The 9,222-nt window shown below is 54.1% G+C and overlaps 1 protein-coding gene across 1 annotated transcript; it reads right to left on the bottom strand.

Annotated features, from left to right (window-relative positions):
- Positions 1-1,312: 1,312 nt before the first annotated feature.
- On the bottom strand, positions 1,313-6,635 carry FOXE1 (forkhead box E1). Its single transcript, XM_045081611.1, has one exon. It carries the CDS (start codon positions 4,490-4,492, stop codon positions 3,380-3,382), a length of 1,113 nt encoding a protein of 370 aa, XP_044937546.1. The 5' UTR covers positions 4,493-6,635; the 3' UTR covers positions 1,313-3,379.
- Positions 6,636-9,222: the final 2,587 nt, after the last annotated feature.

Below are 9,222 nucleotides of genomic sequence, written 5' to 3'. Positions count from 1 at the left end.
ACGTTACTCTTATTCCTCTGGGCACACGAATCGCGGAGATGGGGAAGAAGGCCAGCCGGTTACCATCCACCACCGCCGCCAGCAGTTTCCTGCTTCCCCTTCGCCTCTACTGTCGGGAAACTTCCCCCAAACGCTGGCCGCAGGAATCTTTCCCTGTAAATTGGGGGAGAAGTCTCCCTAATCCGTTTTCGTAGTAAACGACCTCAGGCCAAGTCTGCTTTTGTTGCTGGTTTCCTAAGCTTAATTGCAAAGCAAAGTTAATTTGAAAGAAAATAAATGTTACAGCTCTGGGGCGAATTCTGACGAGCCTTGGGCAATTAGGGAAGAACGCATCTAATTACCCACAGCCCGGAGGCGCCTGCACACGACGCTGGGGGTGCAGGGCCCAGAGAGGGGCAAATGATTTTTCTAGTTTCATTAAAGGAAGAAGAAAAAGAGAAACGTACCTCCCGTTTCGGAGCCCCCGGATGGGGAAACAGGGAGGTTCTATTCCACGGTTTGGGGATTCCTAGAGTTGGAATATTCCAAGACTCCGCAGTGAAATGTTCTTAAGATCTAGAGTCCCGCGGACTGCAGGGTCTGCGGGTGACTCGGGCTGTGGTTGAAGCCGGGCGGCGGTCCCTCGCCTGCGCAGCTTCTATTCCAGGCGGGGCGGATGGCGCTCGAGCTTCGGGTGTCCGAGGCCCACGGAGAGGCCGAGAAGCGCTGACGGTCCATCTTCAACGCTTTGATCCAACCCTCCCGCGTGTCCCCGTCTCTCCCGGCTGGCTCCCGCTGCGCACACCCGTTCCCTGCTCCCGGTGTCCTCCCTTTCCGGGCCAGACCCTCTTCTAGGGCATAATCACACCCGACGTCCTAGTTGACAAAAGGGAGAAGGGAAGGGAAGATGCGTTCACTTTCCCATCCTATCTTTCTCGCTCCAGGAGGCTTCCATAAGACGGCGCTTTAAAAATTAAAGCCTCTCCTCCCTCCTCTGCCCAGCACTTTATAATTCACAAAGCGCTTTTCCGGAAACTCTCATCTCCTTTAACTTAAGGAGGACTCTCTGAGGTGGCCACAAATTCCCATTCACACATTGGACAGTGGAGAAAAAGGGACTGACAGTTAATGGCCAAAGCACTGGTCTTGGTAACTGAAAAAACAAAGGGTCAACTCCCGCACTAACTGGGCATATAGGCCATCCTTCCCCAGCCTGAATACCACCGTCTGGGCTCTTGCCAGCCACGGACAAAACCCTTGGGTGGAGGGCTCTCGGTTTTCCTGGTAACTGCCAACTAGGCAAAGCATCTTGACTTCTGGGCTGGGAAAGCCAGATTGTCGAGCTGCACATGAAGAACCTTCGAATTTCATTCCTGTAAGGGTCCATAGGGAGATGAGAGAGGCTCCAAACCTAGAGTCTTGCAAAGTCTGAGCTGGGTCTGGAACCTGGACCCACTGCAGCAAGGTCAGTGCTCCAGCTGACTCCTGCCTCCAGATGGTCCTTTACCACCACTGAAGTCAGGAAGGACCAGCATCTAGACCTGTGGTGTCCAATACAATAGCCATCAGCCACGTACTGCTACTGGGCACCTGGCGTGTGGCTAGTCCAAATTTAGATGAGCTGCTAGTGTAAATGCACTCCAGATTTGGAAGATTTAGTCTAAAAAAGAAAATATTTCCACAATTTATATGTTGATTGTATGTTCAAATGATATTTTGGATATATCGGGTTAAATACAATGTATTAGTTAATCTCAGCTGTTTTTAAAATTTTATTAATATGGCTACTAGAAAATTTTAAATTACACATGTAGTTTGCATTACACTTCTACTGGACTGTACCGATTGAGACAAATACCCGTCTGGACGGAATCACATCACATTCACATGTCTTTTTGAACAAGATAGAGCAACTGCCAAAATTAAAAATAAAAATTACGAGTGGTTTTCAGTCTTCTCACACTATCCCCACCTCTTCCCTCGCAAGTTAACTACACAGAAGGGGGCTGAGTATCTCTTGCCAGAACTCGATCAAAGATTTTTATTAAAACAGTTCATCTGTTTGAATATGACCTCAGGTTTATTTGAAAGCTGCACACCGAGCCTCCGGAGTGTTTAACATTGGGAATATTCACTCCAGAATAAAAACTTGTAAGATCTCCCAAGAGAACGGTGAGAAAGTGGTTGGATTTTCTATGATTTTGGTCAGCTTGACGCTTAAAATGAATGGATACAAAACAACGTGAAAGATCCAGTTTATTTCTAAAGCTTACTTCACTGACAGCCCCAATTATTTTTTCTCTTTCCTTTTCATGAAGCAGAGGGTGCCAGGGATGGAAGAGCCAGCTCGACCAACAGAGAGCTGTCACCAAAGGGCTCCCCTGACTCCTGTGGTCTCTCTGAATTTTAGTCTGCCAGTTTGGTCCGGGGTTGCTTAATGAAAAGAAAGAATGGGCAATGGAAAAATTTATTTTTACCTGCCTCATTAGAAAACCGAATTTATGACCTAGCAGTAACAACTACCAAATGATCAGCACATCATGCTCAAAAGACTCAAGAAATTATAATATAATTGCTGCCTGGAACCAACCCAGAGACTTTAGGTTAGGCGGTTGCCATGACCTCTATTCCTGTACTTGGGAATAGGGCTAGGCCCTCGGTGGTCCCCCCTATGCTGCCAAATATGCAAGGCGGCATCCATGACGACAATGGGGCCCTTAAAAGATCACACGGGGGTCCAATCCTGCAGCCCTCCTGTCAAACAGATGGGGGAACAGAGGGTTTGGGCGGTGAGACTTAGGTCACACATAAAGCTGAGGCATGAACAGTCTAGACTGAGTCAGGTCTGTAGTTCTTAGAGGCAGGGAAAAACAGCCCCTAGTCAAACGGAGTAGAGATTTCCCTGTTTTGTTTGTTTGTTTTTTTAAAGAGGGAGGCTACTTCTCTTGCAAATTCATCCTCTGTAACTTAAGGAAGATGCTACTGGAGCCTTTTTGTTACAGTAACCTAATCAAAGGCACAAGAGGCAGAACCGTGTAAAAAGGCCCGAGTTTCTTGCAATTTAGGGAAGAGTGAAGACGTGATTCCCCACAATGTGGATCCTAGACTCTGGCGTAGGCATTGCGCTGCGCCCCCATTATCACCCAGGACTCTCCCCAGTAGAATGTCAGAAAGGCATGTCCTTCGGAGCTTCGCCTTATCGAGGGTCCTTTGTCCCAGTCCATGAGCCACCGCAGCCCCTCCCCACCTCCTCCCATTTCAAAAGCGAACCGTGTGTGTGGTGCACCGGTTCCTTCTACGCGGCGCTCAATCCTCTCTCCAGTTCTGTTCTCAGGCCTAGGGGATACTTAGTTCGTGTGGACAGCCGAGGTATCTGGGAATTTTCGACTGTAGGCTGGGCTCACATGGCGGACACATATCGATCCACACCGCCGGGATAGGCAGTCGCATGGCGAGCATGGTAGGCGCCTCCACTGCTCCCTCCGAGCTGCCCACCAGGATTATAGCAGGGCGCCAGAGCTCCGAACTGGCCGGGCGATGTGCGCCCATAGAAGTCCACCGCGGTTTCGACGCCACCACCGCTGCCACCCGCGGAGGGCGAGGCGGGCCCCGCCAACCGGCCAGCCGCTGCGAAGAGGGCACTGCCCGCTCCTTGCGGATACGCGCCATCCGGCCCCGCGTAGGCGGCCGCATAGGCGGAGGGATTGGCAGGTCGGGCCCCAGCGCAGCCCGCAGGCTGGTAGCCGGTGGAGGCGGTGGAAGCGCCCGCCGAGGCAAAGGCGCAGGAGCCCGCGGGCCCCGACGGCGCGGGGCCCAGTTCAGGACTGAGCGGCCGCTCAGGCACCAGGCCGAAGACGCGGCACGGACCTGGCGACGCAGCAGGGTAATAGACTGGGGGCGGCGCGCCGAGCGACGGCGGGGCATAGCCTGCGTAGACGGCGCCCGGATAAGGCGCGCGGGCCGCGGGCACCGCGCCGGGGAATATGGCGGCGGCAGCGGCGGCGGCGGCAGCGGCGGCGGCGGCGGCCGCGTCGTGCATGTAGGCTGGGTAAGTGGAGAGGTCCGAGCGCTTGAAACGCTTGCGGCGGCGCAGGAAGCTGCCGCTCTCGAACATGTCCTCGGCGTTGGGGTCGAGCGCCCAGTAGTTGCCCTTGCCTGGACGGCCGGCCTCGCGCGGGATCTTGAGGAAGCAGTCGTTGAGCGTCAGGTTGTGGCGGATGCTGTTCTGCCACTTTTTGGGGTTGTCGCGGTAGAAGGGGAAACGCTCGGTGATGAACTTGTAGATGCCGCCCAGCGTGAGGCGACGCTCCGGCGCGTGCGCGATGGCCATAGCAATGAGCGCGATGTAGCTGTAGGGCGGCTTTCCGCGCTGCAGGGGGCGCTTCCGCCGACGCCCGCCCGTGCCGCGACCCGCCGCCTCTGCCGGGACCGCGGTCCCAGCCTCACCGCGCTCCTCCTTCACGGCCGCCAGCGCCTCCGTCTGCGGCGGCGGCGGCCGGCTCTCAGCCGTCATGGCGCAGCCGTCCCGCGTCCCGGGGTGTCCCCGCCGCCCGCTGCTGTCGAGGGGCGGGGGCGGGTTTGGGAGGGGGAGAGGCTGGAAGTGCCCAAGGAAGCGGGCACTGGGCCCCACTGCGGAGAGCGCTGGGAGGCCTCGTGGGCTGGCAGGGGTGACCGGGAGGCTCGGTGCCCGCGGTGTCCGGGCTGGCTCGGTGCAGACAGAGGCTCAGGAGTGTCCCGCCCACTGACGGCTCTGCTCGTGTTCTGGAGCTCGAGGCCAGGCACCGGCAGCGGTGTTGGGACTGGGCCTAGTCCCGGTCGCGGGCTGAAGGGCCCTTTGCGCGCGGTGCCCGACGGTCAAGGGGTCCGGAAGCAGTCCTGGGGCTGGGGCGCCTGCAGCTGCTCTGTGCTTGCCGCTGATCTGAGGCTAACCTTCGAAGTCGTGCGCCCAGGGGAGGCTCCGGGCCCGAAGGCCTGAAGCGAGGGCAGTTGAGACAGGCGTGGGGGCTGTCCCCACTCCGGTGGGGGCTGCCTAGGCGGCGCCTCTGTGGCCCAGCCTGCGGAGGGCAAGGAGGCAAGATGAGCACTGATGCGGGCCAGGCGGGTAGGCCGGCGACTGTTCCCTCTCTTCACCGTTGGCCTCCGGCCGCCGAAACTGCAGGCGAGGCGCTCCCCTGCACACACCCGGACCGGCTCCTCCCTCCGCCGGCTTCTCCTCCTTAAAGGCGCCAGGAAGGTCTGGGCGGCGCCGGGTGCCCGCCCGCCCCCCGACTGCCCGCCCCCTGGGCCCGGGTGCACCTCTGCAGGTGGGAGCAGCTGTGGAGGCGCGGCGGGAGCCCCACAACGTCAGAGCGGGGAGGGCACTCGGGGCTCGCCGGGGCTGGCCTCCCCTGCGCGCCGACGGGGAGACTGAGGCCTGGAGAGGCCAGGGACTGTCTCGGGAGACCTTGGCGCGGGAATTCAGCGCTCCCGGACTTCACTAACCTCTGCAGCAGGCTGGGACCCGCAGGTGAAAAGGACCGGCTCGCTTCACTTTTTTTTTTTTTTTTTTTGTCGGGAGAGGTGAGGAATTGCTGAGGGGGGTGCTTGGTTCTTGTGGAGCAGAGAATGGGGAAGGAAGACGACCTTCCAGTCGGCTGGCGCTTAAGGTATTTCAAGAGTGATTTTCAAACCCCAAAAACTGCCTTGCCCATTGCCCATCCTGTCCCACATCCTTCAGACGAGGATTCCTAGGCCCGATCGGGGAGGTGGCTTGCCCCAGCCTCACCTTTGCCGCTTAACGGGGCCTCACACCTTCGGCTGTGTTAAGAGGCACTTCGCCCGCCCGATCTGTGCCCGAGGCAACCACTTTCTCCATTTGGGTCCCAGATTCCTGGGCTGCACGGAGTGTTTGCGCCTCGAGAGACCTTCCGTTGCCAATTTTTAGGGAAAGCTCCCTCCCCATCACCTGTCTTTGGGTGACCTGGGTCCCCTCTATTCGGAGGACAGTGGCGCACAGCTTATAGAGGATGAAGGCTAGGCTTCTGTGCTGTCGTGGTAACCTCCTCCTCCAGTTCGCCCAGGCCAGGGAGGGCTCCAAGTGGCTCCCCGAACCCCGGGGGAAGCGGGGCAGCCCCTTCCCGCAGAGGGGCGCAAGGGCTGCGAGAGGAGGGGGCCTGAGGTGTGGGTGCTCCAGGAGCGCGCGTATCCAGGGGAAGGGGCGGGCACAGGGGGGATCCATTTGCTTCCCGGGTGTCCGGTTTCTGAGTTCTTTTCCGGCCATCCCCCCAAGGTGGGACCTCCGGCCTCACCCGAGACGCCCTGCGGCGGCCGTCCTCCTAGCCTGCGTTCGCTTGGTGGTCTTGCGCGGGTAGACCTTGGGCGGGTCCTTTCTCTGAAGCAGGGCCTCAATTTTCTGCTCCATGAATTGGGGGCGGGAGGGCAGATGCGGACCTCGGAGTCCTTTCTGCCTTTAGGAATCCGGGTCTTGGCGCCCATCCCAGAGGTTCTAGCCCGGGTGCAGCTTTCCGCCGGGCTGCGGGTGTAGGGCGGGACAGAGCGAGTCTCAAGAGCGAGGGCGGCAGGGCCTTCGGGGATTTTAATCGCGTCCTTGGTGGCTGCGAGCCCGCTGTAGGTTCCGCCCCGCTGAGCATTGAGGCAACTGCCTTCGGTAGAAAGAGGCAGAGAACTCAGATCCTCGCTCCACCGACCCGGGTTTGGAAGCAGTTTGCACGGTTTGCAGGAAGACCTTCTTCCTCAGCCGATGGGTGCTTGAATGACTGGAGAGGGGCTTTTTCACTGGTTCAGTAAAACTCTGTTTCCTTCTTTCAAAGTAACGAAAAAGCAAAAATCCAGATTTCACCCTTTTACGTTTTTGCAAAAGGAAATAAAAAGTTTAAAAAAATTTAGCCAGATTACGTCATAGCAGTCTTTCAGCACTCGATTTTGTGGTTCCGTGTATTTCCAAAATTCCAAGATTCAGATTTCCAAATTTTTAAGTTTGGATCACTATCCCAACACGTTTTCATAAATCAAATAATACGATTCTGTAACTCTTAAGAATCCATGACCAGAAGTCTAAATTCTTTGACTGTAATTATATTCCTATGACTTTAAGCTTCTGCTCAAAATGTAAAAGCGAATTCCTTGTATTTTGAGATGCTTGGAATTAAAATTTTATGTCTGAAAATATGATGTCACTACCGGGAACTGTGGCTTCCTTAGTTCTTAGATATTTTCACAGCTCTGAGATATATATTACTTAATTTGAATTCCTTTCTAGAAATATCTGATTAGAAGATCTGGGTTGCTTAAATGCACTTCTCTCTTCTTCCTTAATTCGAAAATGTTAGTACTGGATCCAAAGAATTACAAGATGTCAGTACTGGCTCCACTGTTTTGTAACTTGAAGACTAATTCTGATAATTCCTGTAATAGTCATGACTGTATGCTTTAATGGTTGGTCTTTATGATTCTTTACTTTTAAGCTCCAATAATTATGACTAGAAGCCTCATGTCTCGGGATTTCTTGATCCTCAATGTTTTGTGTCTGTGAACCCATTCTTCTAGAATTCTGATTCCTTTTTCTCAGACTTTGCTGCTACAGAGCTACACCTGTGCATCAGATCAAGCGTTAGCATCCTGAGATTATTACTTTCTAAGGTCAAGATTTTCATGAACAAAGAAGGATCCTAAAGATTCTATTCTATAGATGTTTTATTCTCGTAAGACATTTCAAAATTCTGTACTTTGAAGAGTCTGTAAGTCCATGAGGCAAAATTCGAAGTAAATGATTTGATGAATGAACTGGGACAGTTAACCGTTTGGATCAAAACTCTGCAAACAGATCCCTCAAGATGCCAGGGCATTTCTTTGCTTTTGTCTGGTCAAGTCCTCCCTCTTCTCTGGTGTAGTGTTCCTTAACATTTGTGGAGGGTAGCACATGCCACTGAGAATCATTTGAAAGCCATAGATTAGGTTCCAGCCCCTTGGAGGTTATTCTCCTAGTTTAGAAGGGATGGGTTAGCATAGACATGGGCCGGTGCTGGGTGATTTCCATCTCCTTTGCACCTGCTTCCAGCCCTCAGAGTATCCCCAGCATACCCCTTTGGAAAAACCCTTTTTATGTTCAGTTTTTAGGGGGAGGGAAGAATGCTGGCGATCTGTAGAAAACCATGCAGCTCTTCTCCAGGAATTACTTTCCTGAATTTTGAAGTGCCCTCAGCTTTGAAGTGCCCTTAGAAGTTTTGTAAATACAAAGGAGGGGATTCGTGGAGTTATGGGAAATTCCTTCATAGCCCTTGAACCAGATGCCCTTCATGCAGATGCAGAGGTAACTAGCTCTTCTCCCTAAGGAAATCTTGGAAATACAAGTTGGAAGGAAACTAGGCCCAGATCGCCAAAGGGACTTGCTTGAAGTCTTGCAGGGGAGGTTCTGGGCTGAAGGGGAAACTCAGGTCTTGGGGTCCTTACCTTCTGGGCTCGCAGCCTCTCAACCTTTCCCAGAGCTTTCAGAGCCTCAGTTGTGCTTACTGGCCTGGCCTGGGTCACTTTCCTCACCAAGTGACAGTGGAAACTCCAGGCCCCAATGCTTGCGAATCAGATCCAGGAATCTTGGGACAGCCGGGAACACAGTGAGCTCTGTTTGGTTTACTCTAGGACAATCAGGATCAGCAGGCTGTATGTCTTCAGAGAGCATCAGACAGAACACTGCCACAAAGGGGGTCTCGTGTCACAGTGAGCCCAGCCCAGCCACGGATAGCTGCAGTGCTGCTGAGTGAGAGCTCTGACTACAGCTAGCTCAATGTTGGCCCAGAGACCTTGAGCCATCTGCTTCTCTTTTAGGCCTCAGTTTCTGCATCTGTAAAGTGGGGGATCCCCTACCTGTCCCCCCTCTTCCAGAGAGTCAAAAGAATGGAGCAGGATGCTTCGCTGCGCTGTGATTGTTTTCTCCACCTTTAAATTGCTTTCAGGGAAAAACTTGGACCTTGGGGAGCGAGAAGCTCCTGGGGGAAAGTGAGGTCATTCTCACTCATGGGGGGAGATAAGACACACTCCTCAAAGTAGCGGTTGATTAAAGTAAAATGTTTTCTGCAGCTTAGCCCAGAGTTTTTAGATTTTGAGGCCCCTTGGGTGTGGCCTTTTTCTGCGAGTAGCATGACACAGGGACCCCCAGAGCTCGGTAGGGGCCACACAGCTTTGAGCCCTCTTGCCATTGGTTCACCTAAACGCTCTGAAAGCAGAATTAGGGTCACTCTCCGAGATAGA

This window comes from Mustela putorius, unplaced genomic scaffold (genome assembly GCF_011764305.1).
Source record: "Mustela putorius furo isolate JIRA1106 unplaced genomic scaffold, ASM1176430v1.1 tig00000580_pilon_pilon_pilon, whole genome shotgun sequence".
Taxonomy (NCBI): domain Eukaryota; kingdom Metazoa; phylum Chordata; class Mammalia; order Carnivora; family Mustelidae; genus Mustela; species Mustela putorius.
Note: the sequence above shows the minus strand (reverse complement) of the source record. Positions and strands in the feature narration are given on the sequence as shown.

What these genes read in the sequence shown, in the direction of transcription:
- FOXE1 (XM_045081611.1), bottom strand. Translation starts at nt 4,492, where the DNA reads ATGACGGCTGAGAGCCGGCCGCCGCCGCCGCAGACGGAGGCGCTGGCG.